This window comes from Somniosus microcephalus, chromosome 2 (genome assembly GCF_052327205.1).
Source record: "Somniosus microcephalus isolate GS21.2 chromosome 2, FLI_Smic_1.0, whole genome shotgun sequence".
NCBI lineage: Eukaryota > Metazoa > Chordata > Chondrichthyes > Squaliformes > Somniosidae > Somniosus > Somniosus microcephalus.
In genome coordinates this window covers 216,909,075-216,928,080 of record NC_140988.1, presented here as the reverse complement: position 1 = coordinate 216,928,080, position 19,006 = coordinate 216,909,075, and the positions used below count along the sequence as shown (strand labels likewise).

The 19,006-nt window shown below is 45.6% G+C and overlaps 1 protein-coding gene across 2 annotated transcripts in view; it reads left to right on the top strand.

The window, feature by feature from the left end:
- atp8a1 (ATPase phospholipid transporting 8A1) overlaps positions 1–19,006 on the top strand; it is a 546,817-nt gene that overhangs the window by 391,633 nt on the left and 136,178 nt on the right. For both annotated transcript variants that reach the window (XM_085969404.1, XM_085969397.1), the window contains one exon: positions 9,883–10,055. In XM_085969404.1, coding sequence (XP_085825530.1) covers positions 9,883–10,055 — 173 coding nt within the window. The remainder of the gene's footprint in view (positions 1–9,882; positions 10,056–19,006) is intronic.

The window sequence follows — 19,006 nt, the reverse complement described above, 5'->3', positions numbered from 1 at the left end:
GCTGCTTTGTCCTGGAAGGTATAGGGCTTTGACTGTTGATGGCGCTGCACTTGTCCAGGCAAGTGGAGAGTATTCCATTACACTCCTGACTTGTGCCTTGTAGATGGTGGAAAGGCCTTGGGGAGTCGGGAGGTGAGACACTCGCTGCAGAATACCTAGCCTCTGACCTGCTCTTGTAGCCCCAGTATTTATGTGGCTGGTCCAGTTTAGTTTCTGGTCAATGGTGACCCCCCAGGATGTTGTTGATGGTAATGCCGTTGAATAGAGTCAGTTATACAGCACCGAAAGAGGCCCTTTGGCCCATTGTGTCTGCGCCGGCCATCAAGCCCTGTCTATTTTAATCCGATTTTCCAGTATGTCAAGAGGCAGTGGTTAGACTCTATCTTGTTGGAGATGGTCATTGCCTGGCACTTGTGTGGCACGAATGTTACTTGCCACTTATCAGCCCAAGCCTAAACGTCATCCAGGTCTTGCTGCATGCGGGCACGGACTGCTTCATTATCTGAGGAGTTGCGAATGGAGCTGAACATTGCGAACATCCCCCCTTCTGATCTTATGATGGAGGGAAGGTCATTGATGAAGCAGCTGAAGATAGTTGGGCCCCTGACACTGCCCTGAGGAACTCCTGCAGCGATGTGCTGGGGCTGAGATGATTGGCCTCTAACAGTCACAACCATCTTCCTTTGTGCTAGGTATGACTCCAGCCAGTGGAGAGTTTTCCCCTGGATTCCCATTGACTTCAGTTTTACTAGGGCTCCTTGATGCCACACTCGATCAAATGATGCCTTGATGTCCAGGGCAGTCACTCTCAACTCACCTCTGGAATTCGGCTCTTGTCTATGCTTAGACCGAGGCTGTAATGAGGTCTGGAGCCGAGTGGTCCTGGCGGAACTCAAAACTGAGCATCGGTGACTTAGATGAAGGGACAGAATGTATTGTATCCAAGTTTGTTGACGATACAAAGCTTGGTGGGAAAGTAAATTGTGAGGAGGACACAAAGAGCCTGCAAAAGGATACAGGTAGGTTAAATTAGTGGGCAATGAGGTGACCCATGGAGTATAATGTGGGGAAATGTGAGGTTATTCACTTTGGTAGAACGAATAGGAAAACAGAATATTTTTTAAATGGTGAGAAACTGTCAAAAGTTTGTTTTCAGAGATATTCAGGTGTCCTAGTACAGGAAACAGTTATCATGCAGGTACAGCAAGCATTTCGGGAAGGCAAATGGCATGTTGACCTTTATTGCAAGGGGGTTGGAGTACAACAGTAAGGAATTCTTGCCACCGTTGTAACTGGCTTTGGTGAGACCTGGAGTACTGTGCACAGTTGTGGTCTCCTTACCTAAGGAAGGATCTAATGCCTTTGAGGCGGTGCAGCAAAGGTTCACTAGAGTGATTCCTGGGATGAGAGGGTTGTCCTATGAGGAGGGATTGAGTAGATTGGGCCTATACTCTCTGGAATTTAGAAGAATGCGAGGTGATCTCATATAAGATTATATGGGGGACTTACAGGGTAGATGCTGAGAGGTTGTTTCCCCTGACTGGATAGTCTAGAATTAGGGGCCATAGTCTCAGGATAAGGGGTTGGCCATTGGACTGAGATCAGGAGGAATTTCTTCACTCGGAAGGTTGTGAATCTTTGGAATTCTCTACCCCAAAGGGCTGTGGATGCGGAGTCTTTGAGTATATTCAAGGCTGAGATAGATCGATTTTTGGACTCCAGGGGAATCGAGGGATATGGGGATTGGGCAGGAAAGTGGTGTTGAGGTCGAAGATCAGCCATGATCTTATTGAATGACGGAGCAGGCTCGAGGGGCCGTATGGCCTCATCCTGCTCCTAATTCTTGTATTCATCATATGAATATAGGAGGGTGTTTCTTCTTATTCTTTGGCATCTTAGAATCATAGAATAATATAGCACAGAAAGAGGCCATCCGGTCCATCGTCGTGCCTGTGCTGGCTCTTTGAAAGACTATTCAATTAATCCCACTCCCCTGCTGTTTCCCCATAGCCCAGCAAATTTTTCCACTTCAAGTATTTATCCAATTCCCTTTTGAAATGTATTATTGAATCTGCTTTCACCACCCTTTCAGGCAGTGCATTCCAGATCACAACAACTTGCTGCGTAAAAAAAAAAAAAATCCTCATGTCGCCTCTGCTTCTTTTGCCAGTCACCGTAAATCTGTGTCCTCTGGTTACTGACACTCTGCCACTGAAAAAGTTTCTCTTTATTTACTCTATCAAAACCCTTAGTGATTTTGGACACCTCTATCAAATCTCCCCTTAACCCTCTCTGCTCTAAGGAGAACAACCCCGGTTTCTCTCGTCTCTCCACATAGCTGAAGTCTTTCATCCCTGGTACCATTCTAGTAAATCTCCTCTGCACCCTCGCTAAGGCCTTGACATCCTTTCTAAAGTGTGGTGCCAAGAATTGGACACCACTCCAGCTGAGGCCTAAACTGTGTTTTGTAAAGGTTTAACATAACTTCCTTGCTTTTGTACTCGATGCCATTTTTTATAATGCTAAGGATCCCGTATGCCTTTTTAACATCCTTCTCAACTTGTTCTGCCACCTTCAAAGACTTGTGTATGTACACCTGCAGGTCTCTGTTCTTTAAACCCCTTTAACATTGTACCATTTAGTTTATATTGCGTCTCCTTATTCTTCCTACCAAAATGAATCACTTCACACTTCTCTGTTAAATGTCATCTGCCATGTGTCTGTCCATTTCACCAGTCTGTCTATGTCCACCTGAAGTCTGTTACAGGAAACTTTGGTTTATCCGGAGGTTGTATGTTCGGAAACCTCGATCTAATGGCAGAAATCAGCAGCCGTTTTGGTTAGGTTTTTTTTCTTCTATCATTTTTTTTTTTTTTTTTAAACAGTCAGGCTCTGGAAAGCATCTCTGTAGCTTAGCAACAGCTTCAGAGACGCTTCCAAGGTACGGGCCGAGTGTTTACAAGCTGTTGCTAAGCAACAGTGTTGTCAGATACGGAGATGAAAACCTCCGTATCCTTCAACATTAGCGCTAGTCTATCCGGAAGTTTTGATAGATCGGCAGCAGCTCGGTGCCGGATATTGTGAAGTTTCCTGTACTATCCTCCTCAATGTTGATTACATTTCTGAATTTCGTGTCATCTGCAAACTTTGAAATTGTGCCCTGTCTACCCAAGTCCAGGTCATTAATATATATCAGCAAGAGCAGTGGTCCTAATACCGACCCCTGCACACCTCCCTCCAGTCTGAAAAAGAACCATTCACCAATACTCTCTGCTTTCTGTCCTTTGGCCAATTTCGTATCCATGCAGCCACTGCCCCTTTAATCCCCTGGGTTTCAATTTTGCTAACCAGTGTGTGGTACTTTACCAAACATCTTTTGAAAGTCCATCTACACATCAACCACATTAACCTCATCAACCCTCTCTGTTACTTCATCAAAGAACTCAATCAAGAGAGTCAAAACACAATTTGCCTTTAACAAATCAGTGCTGGATTTCATTTATCAACCCATATTTTTCCAAGTGCCAATTAATTTTGTCCGGAATAATGTTTCCCCACCACTAACGTTAGGCTGACTGGCCTGTAGTTGCTGGGTTTATCTCTCTCCCCTTTTTTGAACAGAACTGTAACATTTACAGTCCTCTGGCACCACCCCATATCTGGAGGATTGTGGCCAAAGCCTCTGCAATTTCCACCCTTACTTCCCTCAGCAACTGAGGATGCATGCTATCCAGACCAGATGACTTTTCTACTTTGAGCGCTACCAACCTTTTAAGTACCTCCTCTTTATCTATTTTATCCTATCCAATATTGCTACTACCTCCTCCTTTACATGACATTGACATCTTTTTTAGTGAAGATAGATGCAAAGTAGGAATGTGTCTACTCTGTACCCAAACTATCTCCTCTTCGAAGGCCTCCCATTGCTCATTTACTGTTTTACCTGTCAATCTTTGATTCCAATCCACCTGGGCCAGATTCCAACTCACTGAAATTAGTCCGCCCTCCAGTTGAGTATTTTCACATTTGATTTTTCCTTGAACATTTCCATAACTACCTCTAAACCTAACAATATTCTGATCACTGTTTATCAAATCACTGAAACATGCTCCACTTGTCCCTCTTCATTCCCCAAAACTAGATACAGCACTGCTTCCTTCCTTGTTGGGCTGAAAACATACTGATCTGGAAAGTTCTCTTGTACACATTTCAGGCATTCCTCCCCTTCCTTGCTCTTTACACTGTTATTTTTCCAGTCCATATTAGGATAATTGCAGTCCCCCATTATCACTACTCTAAAGTTCTTGCACCTTTCTGCAATTTGCCTGCAAATTTGCTCCTCTATCTCTTTCCCACTATTTGGTGACCTATAGTATTCACCCACCAGCGTAATAGCTCCTCTATTGTTCCCTAATTCTAACCAAATAGATTCTGTCTTTGATCCCTCAAGCATCCCTTTCTAGTGCTGGAACAGTATATTTGATCAATACTGCCACCTCCCTTCTCCCCTTTCCTTCCCCATCTTTCCTGAATACATTGTAGCCAGGAATATTAAGTGTCCATTCCTCCCCTTGTCCGTTTACTTTGTTTGAATCATCCAATCATGCATTTTATATTTTTGTACAATTGAATGACGAGTGTGATTTAATGTCTGATAGAGGTGGGACAAAATTATATTTGATACAAGTAAAATTGCAGGAAAATGCTGTAAAATTGATGTATTCACTTCAATCTTATTTATATTTGTTTCTTGAAGGTTGTGGTTTTATCATTAGTATTCCAAATCAGTGATTTTACATGTTTGTAAGGTGAACATTCTTGTTAATTGGGTGGGCTGCTCTCATGCTAAATCTGGTCCAGAATCTGTAGCCGTTGCTGCGAAATTCATATGTTAACCTTTACTGTTGTAGCAGAAAAGGATACAAAAACCAGCATGCAAGTTATGTCTGTGCTGGTTCATATTGCCAAAGCCAAATCTGCCCTTTTTTTCCATACATAAGCAAAGCAGTACCTCTTATGTTGATAAGAAAACAAGCAATGGTGTTTGACTCTTGTACCGTTCAAGATTTTGAAGAGGCAAGAATCACTCCTCACTCATCAGATTTCATAAGGTGGGCACATCTTCTCCTCTTAGGCAGTCCCTCGGAACCGAGGGTGACTTGCTTCCACATTAAAAATGAGTTGTCAGGTGACTGATGAGTCCAATGCGGGACCTACAGTCTCTGTCACAGGTGGGGCAGATGGTGGTTGAAGGGGCGAGTGGGTGGGGTGCTTGGGTTGACGTGCGCTCCTTGCACTGCCTGCACTTGGCTTCCGCTTGCTCCTGGCGAAGAGACTTGAGGTGTTCGGCATAATCCTTTGTTCAGGGGCTTTAAGAATAAATTGTATTTCAGCAAGAGGAATACTAAGCCCCTCCTCCCAAGTTAGACACTGCAATCCCAGATGATATGTGGAAAATGCCTGAAATTTGGCAGAGCAGATACTATTAATAGTTACTTTTTTTTTAAACCACGGATACAAATCCTCATTGACAGTGATAATTGGTGGAAAACACGGTTTGATGTGTGGAAAAATAAATTGACGTTTCTGCAATCAAATGCAAATTAAAATCTATTGCTAATATTCATCCCAAAATCGTATTTATAGTTCAGGGAGAATTTTTTAAGTTTCACCTGCCTGCTGACCAAAGTAGCTCTGTTGTAAATGGTGGCAAATTTCCTGGTTACTGCCAGCCCACAGTGCAATTCAAGCACATGCTAGGGCATTTACCTCTACCGTGACTTTATCTTGTAACATTAGAAAAGTTGCTTTGTGCACCCGGTTTTGAATGCATGTTGAATTGGCCAGTTTTTGTGTTAGAGGAGTATGGTCATGGGAAAATGCACTCGCAACTCCTGTGGTTATTGTAGGGGCTAGAGGTAGACAGAAGTTGCTTTGTGGTATCTGTACTTTTGGTCATTTCAGATTTTACTGCTGTCACAATTTAAGTGAAAAAGTAAAATCAAATACAGCCAGACCTGTCGTATGTCAGTTTAGATTTCATGTGCTACTATATTTAAAAAGAAAGGCTTTAACTAATGCTCAAGGTTCACACTCAGTAAGCGGACCTCCCAAGTGTCACTCACTTTAAAAATGTATCCCACTGTAATGTACATTACTCTTGGAAAAATATAAAACACAGCTCCATATGTTTGAATGGGTCTGCATTTTATGTCACTCCTGATGTTTTGTCAATGTTGGCAGCTGTAAAGGGGCAATTTGTAAACCATCCCTTTCTAAAGCTGCTTTTATTTCTAAGCTTCCTCTGTGACATTTCATGCAGCATGTAATAGCTACTATCTGTTCTTTACTGTTGAGTCCATATTATTCACTTTATTAATGCACTATTAGGCCCAATCTTTCTCATTTGGGCCAGATTTTGGTGTAGCAGGGCATCTAATGGCGTCTGCCATTAGTTAGACTTGTCCTTGCATGTTTCGGTTCTTAAATTTTTTGCATGGAAAGTTGCTGAAAGCGCGAGCTGATAACACAGCGAGAGAAACCGGGCATCTGGGACCTGAGTGAACAGGGAAAACAACTGTGTACCTCCTCAACCAATCAGATTGAAGGATTGTGAAATTAACAGCACAAGGCCTGAGCAGGAAGCATAAATTAGAGTGGGTGCAGTCAATGCTAAATCAGGTACAGAAAGAAATAGAGAGGGAGAGAAAGATTGAATTAAGAGAGAGAAAAGAGACGGAAAGGAAAAGTAACAATTAAAATTTTACATTTTTAATATCTCCCAACAACAATTAAAACCTGAGAGATTTAGACTCCTCAGTTGTAACAGTTAATTTTCAGTGCCAGAGAGGTTGACTGGCAGTAATTAACACTTATTATGTTGTTAAAGGGTACTTAGACTGTCATGGACAAGACTTAACTTTCTGTGGCGAGTTTAGTTCGTATCTACTACAAAATACAGCAACTTCACGCCAGTCAATGCAGTTGAATGGTGAGGCAGCCAGAGAGATGCAGTTTTCGTGAAGCTAATGGTGGAGCGGTGCAACTCGGACAGCAACTTTTGGATATTCACATTTAACCACATACTGTATTTGCACATAATTAATGGCGAGCGCCATTAGCCTCACCATTATTTTGAGAGCAAAATCTGGGCCATTGTGCTCTTCAGCCTAGACTAGTCTACAGTAAGCACCAAGTGACACATGTTTGCTTATATGGAAATTATGAAAACACCAAACAGTATTTATCTCCTGTAGGGCTTACATGGGGAACTTTGGACCAACTACAAGCCTTTAATGGAGTTCTTGACACAAATATCGCAACAGATTTAATGTGGGTTCTATCCATATAGCACTCTACATTGTACAGTGCTTTCAGATTAAAGCACAAACACACAAGGTCTGCTACAGTTCTTGGAGTGTTGAGCCATTTATTGTTAGGGCAGAATTACTTTTAATTTAGTTGCAGAAACAGCTGTGGTACATTTCCTGGTAATCTTTCACGATCAACACAAAACAACTGTGCCTTTCCTTAGTCTGTGAAATTTGAAGCATTTGATTGTAAATATTTCTTTTAGGTAAAATTTCAGCAGTTTGTTATGGCAGTAAGTTAGGAGTCCCTGTAGATTGTCTGTAACAGACAGTAACTTCAATCAGTACCTGCATGTCAAGCACATCTTTTATGATTTATGACAAATAGTGGTAATGGTGCTTGGAAATGGCTTTTTTTTTTAATAATCTGTTTTTTGGTTTTTTCCTCCTTGATGTGATTTTCATTTTATAGGAGCAGATTTTACTTTTTTTTTAAAGTGGATACATTTCTCAGCCCTTTTTTTTTTAAAAAGAGTAAGGGCCTTTGAAATTGCCAAAACAGGTTTTATTAGATGCTTAAAAAGATGTATTGAAATCATAAATATTTTGTATTGTATTTTGGTTAGTATTTAATTCTGTTTCATCTATTAGTAGTAGATTGGGAGAGACTCTGGAATAACATTTCAGTGCATTTTACATGTTGTGACATACCGTTATGCTTAATTTCCAGTGATATACTGCTGGGACAGAATGTGCTGAATTGCTGCTTCAGTTTACATGGATGGCACCTAGTTCTGCCAGACCCCATCAACTAAAACACTTTCATCTTTGTGCCTTTTAAAATCTCAAATAACTATCAAATATTCACTAAGGGCCTATCTGTCCAGTGAGCAAAAACCCAAGGCATCAAGTCTAACCCAGGGCAGGGATCATCCTTGTTGTCCTTCTCTGTCCCTTTTCCAGAGTCACAATGACCTCTTGAGGTGGGAGGGGGGGGGTCCAAAATTGGACACATTACTCCAAATGAGGTTGTAACAAAGCCTTCTCTACCCCTGTTACTATGGTCCTAATTTAATCATCTGGGCAATACAGCTTTGGCTGCAGCCTCTTGGCACTATGCATTTAAGGAGAAACTAGATAAGCACATGAAGGAGAAAGCAATAAAAGGATATGCTGATAGGGTTAGAGGGATGGGAGAGGCTCGTGTGGAGCATAAACGCCGGCATTGACCAGTTGGGCCGAATGGCCTGTTTCTGTGCTGTAGACTTGATGAAATTCTATGACCCTGAACTGTGAGGGAGCAGTCAAGGATCAATCCCAATTTTTTTCCTTATTAACCTTCAGCCTACACCTAGTCATGTTATATCCTGTGCCCTTATTACATGTAACTATGTACATAACTACACTTACAGGAACCCTCACAACATTCAAGAAGCATTTAGATGAGCACTTGAAATGCCGTAGCATACAAGGCTACGGACCAAGTGCTGGAAAATGGGATTAGAATAGATAGGGCTTGATGGCCGGCGCAGACACGATGGGCCGAAGGGCCTCTTCCTGTGCTATATAACTCTATGACCCTATGAATGGCATTTGCCAGTCTTGGGCCCACTTGCCTAATCTATCAAAATCCAGTTGCAATCTGTTTCATTCTTCTAAGTTACTGACTCTAACACACACTTTATTCTCATCTGCAAATTACTGTTCTGTCTATGCCCTCCTGCAGATCATTGAATATAATGAACAGAAAGGTGCCCCAGCACTGAAGACTGGGACACGCCACTCATGACTGGACCCCAGGGGAAGCTGTCCCATTTAAAATCCCCTATGATGCCCTATCCAATATTTATCCCTTTCCCCTTTTTACCCCCATATTATGCAATTTTTTGGGGGGACAATCCTTCATGTGACATATTATGGAAATCCAAGTGGTTGCTGTCTACTGGTTTTCCTTGGTCCATTGTTCCAGTAACCTCACCAAAATATTGGATCAGATGTGTCAAAGAATGCCCTCTGCATTCTGAAGCCATGTTGAGTATCCATTATAACACTTGCATGTTGTAAGTGCTCATTTACAGCATTTCTTGTGGTCAGTACAACAAACTTCTCCACCACAGAGGTAAGCTGACAGATGCACCTCTCCCATGTTTTCTGCTCCACAACGATGGCTTATAGCACCAGCACAAGAAGAAATGAGAAAATTATGGTTTCATTGTCACAAATCTTTTATTTGGAATTGTGCTAGTTGCAAATTGCAGCTATGCCACAGGATTATGGAAATTGGATTGAAGATGGTCCTTTTAGTGGTTTAGCCAGTGAGGAAATGATTTGTAATGGTGTTCACATCAGGTTTTTAGAATCCTCACACCCTTCCCTTTTTATGTTGGAAGAACTGACATTTGTAATCCATTTAACCAGACAAATTCTTTGACGGGCAAGGCCTTGGGTGAAAATTCTGCCATTTTTTTCAAGTCTCCAGTTTTGTTGCTTTAAAAGATGATGATTTATCAGTTTTCACTAAACTTTTTCCTTAAAGTGTAAACTAGTTTACTTTTTTCAAATTATTTCACAGACAACAAGGGAAGCCCTGATCCACCACTGCAATACTCTAGGTGATGCTTTGCGTAAGGACAACGACTTTGCACTGATTATTGATGGGAAAACCCTCAAATATGCCCTGACATTTGGAGTGCGACAGTCCTTTTTGGATCTTGCTTTGTCTTGCAAAGCAGTCATCTGCTGCCGGTAAGCTGGAATGTGAACATTTTGTGATTGCTATGTTGATTTTAAGTTAAAAATTAAATCCTGATTCTTGCAAGAAGAAAATGGTCCACTTCCTTTGTCAGTTGCATGTAGTTAAGTATATTAAAGCAATATGTTGCACATCTTTCGACTTGAGGGTGAGGTAGGAGACATGAGAACAAAATGGGATAATATTCTATGGCTGTGAAATTCGGCACCTTAGCACTGGTAGTTATGGCCGGTTTGTAGAAAAAAAATGGCGGCCGCCTTGCTTCTGCCGACTTCCAGCGCAGCCCGCGCTGGTCGCCGTCTTGATGAGGGTGATGGCGCGGGCGGGATGTGCGTACGTATGCAGATCGTGACATCAGTCAGCGTATAACACTGTTTTGACGCACAACCTGCCATTTTCAATGTTGTCGCTTCAATCAACGCCCTCTACTAAACATGAATAGCTTAACATGCGTTCAGCTGCACGAGGGCCCTCCCACCAGCACTATTTAAAGGGATACATCCAACTTGCAAGTAAGTTGATTATTTCTCTTCTACTGACTCTTACAGAATTTATCTGAATACTGGCTTGCTGGAAGACATTTATAAAGTTGTTAAAGTGTGCAGGGAGTGCTGCTGGACGTTGGGAAGGTGTTGGCTGTTACTGTAAAGCCTCTGAGTACACGACTTGCTCCCAGTCATGGGGGCTCTAGTTGCAGTCCCCCCACACTGCAGCATGACAGGGAGATGGAGCAGAGGCAGGAAAGACCAGCTGCTCACAGAGGGAGGGGAAGGAGGGCTCTCAGCAGGAGTCCTTATCCACCTAGGCTCTTCAGGGAGCACTTCTACCTGCACCTAAGCCAGGAGCAGTGTGTTCGGCGGCTCCGCTTCGCCAAAGAGGTGGTCATAGAACTCTGCCACGTCTTGGAACCAGACCTGCAGCCTCAGAACAGGGCGATGACAGCTCTGCCAGTGGCCCTCAAGGTGACCGTGGCCCTGAATGTTTTCACGGATCCTTCCAGTCTGCAGCAGGAGACACCGCTAACATCTCGCAGTTCGCCGTCCATCACTGCATCCGGTGGGTCACAGAGGCTCTCTACACCAGAAGAAGGGACTTCATTGTCTTCTCTCTAAACAGAAAGAAGCTGGAGGAGCACGCACGTGGCTTTGCCAGGATATCGGGCTTCCCCATGGTGAAGGGTGCCATCGACTGCACACACATGGCTTTGCGGGCGCCGCATCACAATGCTGAGATGTACCGTAACTGCAAAGGCTGCCACTCACTCAATGTGCAGTTAGTGTGAGACCACGCCCAGCCCATCATGATGGTGAATGCCCGGTATCCTGGCAGCAGCCATGATGCCTTCATCCTGTGCCAGCAATTTTCCAGCCACCACGTCGAGCCCGAGGGTGGCTGCTCGGCGACCAGGGCCCTCCGCTGTACACCTGGCTGATGACTCCCCTCTGCAACCCCACCACTCGTCGCCAGCAATCGTATAATGACGTCTATGCTGCCACGAGGAACGTCATCGAGCAGACCATCAGGGTGCTCAAGCAATGGTTGCGCTGCCTTGACTGCTGCGGAGGAGCTCTCCAGTACTCACCGGAGTGGGTGTCCCAATTCCTGGTGGTCGGCTGCATCCTCCACAACTTGGCCATCACGAGGGTGCAACCTTTGCCACCGTGGGTTCCACGACCACCTCAGGAGGAAGAGGCGGAGGAGGTAGCCTGCAAATCCCCGTTACAGACGGGCTGTCCGTGAACACATCATCAGACTCCGGCTCCCCTGAATGAAACACCAGATCCCCATTGCTCAACACTTCCCCGCCTTACCATCCCTCTGTCACGGAACATCACAGCGTCCTCTTGGCCACAAAACAAACATTCCAAACATAATTTAGAAATGATTAATTCCAAAGCTACATTACAAAGTCAACTAATCGCCCTTGTTCATTCCCTTCGTGTCTGTCCTTCGTGTGCCTTTGCCTATCCTAGCGCTCCTACAAAGTGCTACCCCAATGGCTGCAGCATGGCTTTTCGTGGGGGAAACCGCAGATGGCCTTGCGGGACGACCTCAAGCTGCTCCGGGCCTAGAAGGCCCAGCTGTGGACTGCACCACATTGGCATAAGCAGTGGCTGGCTGGCTGACGGGCAACAGCAATGTCACTGGTGGAGTAACGGTGATGGAAGTACGAATGCTGTCATCCTGAGAGAAGAAAAGAAAAGAAAGACTTGCATTTATATAGAGCCTTTCATGACCACCGGACGTCTCGAAGCGCTTTACAGCCAATTAAGTACTTTTGAAGTGGAGTCACTGTTGTAATGTGGGAAACATGGCAGCCAATTTGTGAACAGCAAGGACCCACAAATAGCAATGTGCTAATGACCAGATAATCTGTTTTTGTTAGAGGACAGCAGGTTCGTGCTCCATGGAGCCACTGCTACTCCTCCGGGGTGGCGCCTCAGCAATCCTAGTAATCTGTTGGAGGACAGATTGCTGGACTGCTGTGAGACCCGTCAAGCCCCTATCCACACTTGTAAAAGCAGCTATGATGAAAGTAGTCTGAGCTTCCACTGCAGCACTCAGACGTTGGGTCGCTTCTGCTTGTGCTGCAGTGGAAGCAGCGACCTCGACCATCACACCCAGTATCATGGTTGGGTCGACAAGTGCTCTAATGAAGTTGCCCATCACTTCCATCCTAGAAATCATGGGCTCCAAGCTCTGTGCAAAGCCCTGTGCAAGGTTGGTGCCAGACTCCTCTATTATGTCCGTGAATGATTGAGACACGGACAGCAGGAGTTGAACAAAACAAGTCTTTACTGATGGGCGTCAATAGTGAAACTGAAAACAACAGAGGCTCACTAGCGCCTTTTATACAGGGGTGGTCACTGCCGGTACTGCAGTCTGAGACCAGTTATTCTCTTAAAGGTACATACTCAACAATTCCTCCCCTTTTAGATAAACAGTACATAACATTCATTTAACAACTAAATGATAACTAATTACAATTGCTAGATACATTGGTTAAGTTTAAGCAATTATAAGTTCAGTCTTTGAGGAGGCTTCCTGATTCTGTCTGGATAACGCCTCTTTGGGGTATCAGGTTCTTCTGGCAATGTTGAGTCGGGATCAATGTCGTTGTTTGGTTCATCTGCTTCCAATATTACCGGTTCTGCGGTAGCTGCAATTGGTACGTCGATTTCATTGCCAGGTGTATCAGATCGTGGTGTGGAGTTGACGTTTTCCAGTGACTCTAGAATCTGGTCAGCATGGCGTCTTACAATGCTCTCCCCAACGTCCACGGTATACATGAGAGGTCCTTGCCATGTACAAATTGTTCCTGGCTGCCATTTCTCAGTGCGGTAGTCCCGGGCCAAAACTGGTTGACCTATCTTAAAACTCCTGGTCGGCCTTTCATTCATATTCTGAAACTGCCTGTTCTCCACATCTCTTCGGATGTTTGGCTTAACCAAATCCAAGCGGCATCGTAGTCTTCGATTGAAGAACATCATGGCTGGAGTTTGGTTGGTAACCACATGTGTCGCATTCCGGTAGGCAAACAAGAAGTTGTCCACCTTGTGTTGTAGGGGTATATCTTCATTACACATTGCCTTGATAGCCTTCTTGAATGTTTGGACAAACCTCTCGGCCAATCCATTAGTGGCTGGATGATATGGGGCAGATGTGTAATGCTTAACACCATTGTTCTTTAAGAACCTCCGGAACTCTTCAGACACAAACTGTGGTCCATTGTCAGAGCAAATCTGTTCAGGCAGCCCATTCCTGGCGAATATGGCTTGTAAAACTGTGATAGTTTTTTACGTGGTGGTTGAGGACATTTTTATTACCTCTGGCCACTTTGAATGTGCATCCACCACAATTAAAAACATCGAGTCCATGAAGCGACCAGCAAAATCAATGTGCATCCTTTGCCATGGAGATGAGGGCCACTCCCATGGATGTAGAGGGGCTTGTGGTGGGGCGTTTTGGACCTTCTGGCATCCTGCACAGCTCTTGGTCATCTCTTCGATTCCCGGCCACCACACAAACGCTCTGGCTAAGTTCTTCATTTTTACCCCACCCAGATGACCCTCATGAAGCTCATTGAGCACGCTATCCATCAACTTTGGTGGAATTACTACTCTGGATCCACACATCAAGGTCCCTCTGCACACTGACAGCTGTTCTCTTCTCGGCGAGAATGCTGGCAGCAGTGGTTCGCCATATGCTGGCCATCCCTTCACCGTTAAATCATAGACCCGTGATAGTGTCGGGTCATTCCGTGTTTCCTTTTCTATGTTTGCATTCGTCACAGGGAGACATTCGACTATGGCCGAGTGGAATAACTCCATTGGATCCACTGCAAGGTCGTCTTCTTCCACCGTCGGCAATGGTAGGCGTGACAATCCATCAGCATTCCCATGCTGTTTAGTTCCTTTGTACTCGATGTCATATTGGTGTGCCCCTAGGAAAAGGGACCACCTCTGCAGCCGTTGTGCTGCCATTATCGGTACGCCCTTCTGAGGGTTGAAAATGGAGACGAGGTTGATGATCGGTTAGTAGAGTAAATTTTTGACCGTGCAGGTAGTGATTGAACTTCTTCACCCCCCACACTAGGCCGAGGGCCTCTCTGTCAATCTGGGCGTAGTTACGCTCGGCAGAAGTTAACGAGCGTGACGCAAAAGCTATCGGCCTCTCTAAACCATCAAGGAATTTATGTGACAGTACCGCCCCAATGCCGTAGGGAGACGCATCACATGCCAGTCTGATCGGCAGTGCTGGGTTGTAGTGAGCCAATGCTTCCCTTGAAGTGATTAAGTCCTTACTCTTCTGAAAGGCCCGCTTACAATCATCGCTCCATTTCCATGCTACCCCCGTTCGTAGCAGGGCGTTCAGTGGGTGCAGAATTGTCGACAAATTCGGCAAAAACTTATGGTAGTAATTCACCAATCCGAGGAATGACCTCAGTTGCGACACATTTTCAGGCGCTGGGGCCTTAACAACCGCTTCAATTTTGTCAGGGGACTTATGTAACCCCTCTTCATCAATCACGTGGCCACAATACGATATCTGTTTCTTAAAAAACTCGCACTTGGGGCGGTTGGCTCGTAGCCCATGTTCCCGTAGTCTAGTGAGCACCTGTTCTAGGTTGTTAAGGTGTTCACTGTCATCTTCACCTGTCACAAGGATGTCGTCCAAGTAACAGAGTCCCCGGAATACCTTGCAGGACTTGTTCCATCGCTCTTTGCCATATCGCCGGAGCCGATGCTACTCTGAATACCAATCGATGATACTGGTAAAGACCTTTGTGAGTGTTTATCATGAGATACTTCCTAGAGGACTCTTCAACCTCCATCTGCAAATATGCTTGTGCTAGGTCAATTTTTGGAAAACGCTTCCCTCCAGACAGTGAGGCGAAGATGTCTTCTATCCTTGGAAGAGGATATTGTACTGTGTGAAGGACTGGGTTAACCGTCACCTTGAAATCCCCACAGATGCGAATCTTCCTTGGCTCCCCGGACTTATTGCTTAACGTTTTCTTCATGACAGGAACGATGGGTGTCGCCCACTCGCTCCAGTCGACCTTAGACAACATGCCTGCCTTCTCCAGATTCTCCAGCTCTGCCTCGACGGCTGGGCGAATTGCATATGGTACCGGTCTTGCTTTGAAAAACTTGGGAACTGCATTCTCTTCTATTTTTATTGAGGCGGTTACGCCTTTAAGCGCGCCCAGTTCTTGTTGAAATACCTCTTTGGCGTTAGCTAAGATTGTTGACAATCGTCCAGGAGTGACGTCTTCATCTTTTTTACCGTCCACCGTCATTGCATGAATGGAGTGCCAATCTAAGTTTATCTTCCTGATCCATTCACGTCCCAAAAACGGTGGTCCACCATTTGGCAGTATGTAGAGATACAATTTCCGTATTTTCTTGCCGTTGTATTCGACAGGCACCCTTATTTTTCCTCTGGGGTATACTTTTTGCCCCGTATACGTCGCCAAGACGATGGATGTCTCTCTCAAGGGTATGTGTGAGAATAGCCGCTCGTAGTCTCGTCGATTCATGACGGTTAGCGCTGATCCTGTATCCAATTCCATTTTAACTTGGGACCCTGCTATCGTGAGGGTGACCCAAATGGTTCGGTGATCCTCTTTTGCGATTGCATTGTGAAGTTTGAGACAGCTTAGTCTCCTGTTCCCGGATTCACTATCGCTCATCTGGTCTTCGGAACTACTGTCCGTCATCTTTTGTACTTTCTTGTACGGTCCCTTAGTAGCCTTTTTGTTGTCGCTGGTCGTCTTCCCAGACCTGCAAACTCGTGCAATGTGTCACATCTTTCCGCATTGCCTGCATATTTTGTCTTTGGACCAGCAGTCCTTCTGGTCATGGTTAGTTCTGCCGCAGCGATAACATTTTGCAAATCCCCGTGTCATTTCGTGGGTGCCGTATTCCTGTGGCTTTTGTTGAATTTCTGCAGCTCCCCTGGCTGCTGCTTCATACGATACTGCCACGCTGAAAGCCTTATCTAGCGTCAGCTCTTTCTCTGATAGTAACTTCTTCTGTGTTCCTTCACTCAGGAGTCCACAGACAAATTTGTCCCGTAGGGTATCTGCCAGTCCTTCTCCGAACTGGCAGTGCTTTGATAGCTTGCGTAGTTCCGTAAGGTACTCCGCATTGCTCTCATCTTTATGCTGAGTTCTCCTGTGGAATTTAAATCTTTCTGCTATCAACAGTGGTGCAGGGTTTAGGTGTTCCTGTAGGACAGCAACAATTTCGTTAAAACTCTTCGCCTTCGGTTTGGCTGGAGTAATCAGGTCCCGCAATAGGCCGTACGTTCTAGCGCCCATTAAGTTTAGCAATGCCGATGCCTTTTTCTCATCAGCTATTTCGTTTGCCTCGAAATATATCTCGACTCTTTCCACATACGTGGTCCAGTCCCCTCTTGTATTATCAAAAGCAGTGATACAGCCAGTCTTCGGCATCTTGCAAATCTAAAATGGCGCCTCCCGCGCTTTGCCTTCTTCCCCGCTGTTGCTAGCGCTGCTTTCCGCGGTTCCCGTTGCAACCTGCAGCTCCTCGCAGTTTCTTGCGCGTTTAATATTTTTTTTATTATTTTCCCGTCGTGGAACAACCCTGTGGGACTCTTGCCTCCCTCTTCTCGGGTCTATACGCAGCCCGGCTTCGTAGCACCGGCCGTGCCCTGTGTGCTCCACCCTCTCTCTTCCCAACAACACTGCTCGGCCCCGTTGCAAGCCACCCGCTCGAGTTCGCGACCGCCGCAGCCCCGGAAGGATCAGTGTACTACCTGCCACCAGCCCGATTAGCTGAAGCACCGTCGACTGGAACCAGGCCCCGCTTCCGACAGCTTCTCCAGCAATCTTCAACTCCGCTAACACAGGGGCGGATGCCCACGGTCGACGCCCGTTTCTGCTGCCTCTTACTTTCTTTTCTTTCTGGCCTCGACCTCTGCTCACTTCGCTGTAGGAATGGATCCCACGAGGTGGTGCAGACTGTAGGTAGGTTCGTATCTGCTCGTCGCCAGTATTATGTCCGTGAATGATTGAGACACGGACAGCAGGAGTTGAACAACAAGTCTTTACTGATGGGAGTCAATAGTGAAACTGAAAACAACAGAGGCTCACTAGCGCCTTTTATACAGGGGTGGTCACTGCCGGTACTGCAGTCTGAGACCAGTTATTCTCTTAAAGGTACATACACAACATCCTCCATGCTCCATGACAGTGACAAGAGGCTGTCTGTAGGCCTGCCATTGCACCAAGCATTTCTGTGTGCTTGCCCATCACCCTTCCACTGAAGGCCGCCTCATTGAAGTCCTCATCTGAGTCCTCTACAGCAGAACTCGTGTGTGCCCTCGCACTCTGGGGAGCTGGCACCTGCGCTGCCCTTTCCCCCTACCCTGGCTGCAGCCCACTCATGCCCGGTGACTCACCACATGCAGATCCCGCCTCTATACTACCCTCCTAAAGTTAGTGCAGTACCATTTTCTGAGTCGGGAGTGTTAGATCGAGTGATGATGTCTCTCTTTCTCTATCACGCTCCTCCTCTAGTTCTTCATGCACAGGCTGAGCTGGTTGGAGTTCTTGGGTATCTGAAAAGAGAAAGTCACAAGGGGAGGGTTGTGGTGAGGGGAGGGGGGAAAGCAAGATGCACCTGCTTACACCATCAGCAGATTGTAAGTGAGAAGAGATTGTGGGATGAGGGAAATGGGATGTGAGAAAAAGGATTAGGTATATACCTACAGTCATCATCAATGCTTTCAGCCTCGCCAATCGTGGCCTCAGTGATGGCCCCTCCAATTATATTCAGAACTGTCTCCTCCAGCTGGGTCAGGTTCTGCAGCCATGCCTGTTGGCGCATAACTGACGTCAGCAGGAGCTATCTTGACCTGCAAGAGAAAGGGAAGTGTGTCAGTGAGTGTGGTATAATGTGTTTGGGTGATGTGTCTCTCATGATTGTATAGCTGGCATTGTGTGCAAGGCAAGATATGGGTGTGAGGCTTGCAACAGTGGTAAGTGGGTGAGGTGAAGCTATGAATTTGGGGTATGAATCGTGATTGATAGAGACTGTTGGTAGGTGAGTGATGAATTGAGCAGTGTGTGCAGTTGGTGGGATATGGCATTTGAAGATGCATTCACTCACCTTGACCGCTCGTGTGAGATTATTAAACTTCTGCCGGCACTGGATCCAGGTCTCTCAGGGGGGAAAGACTGGTGGCACTGACTGCTTCAGCAATCTGTTTCCACTTCCTTCGTACAATCTACCTAGAGGGCCTCCTGCCACACTGCGGGTAGAGGGCCTGTCTCCTCCTATCGACCGCCTGCACTAAGGCCCCCAGTGTGGTGTCCGAGGTGCCCTTTCTCTGCCCTGTTGCAACATTGGTACCTTCCCCTTTCCTTAGCTCCACTAAGAATGAGGTGCTTCTTTCAGAAAGCACCTCCCCTTTA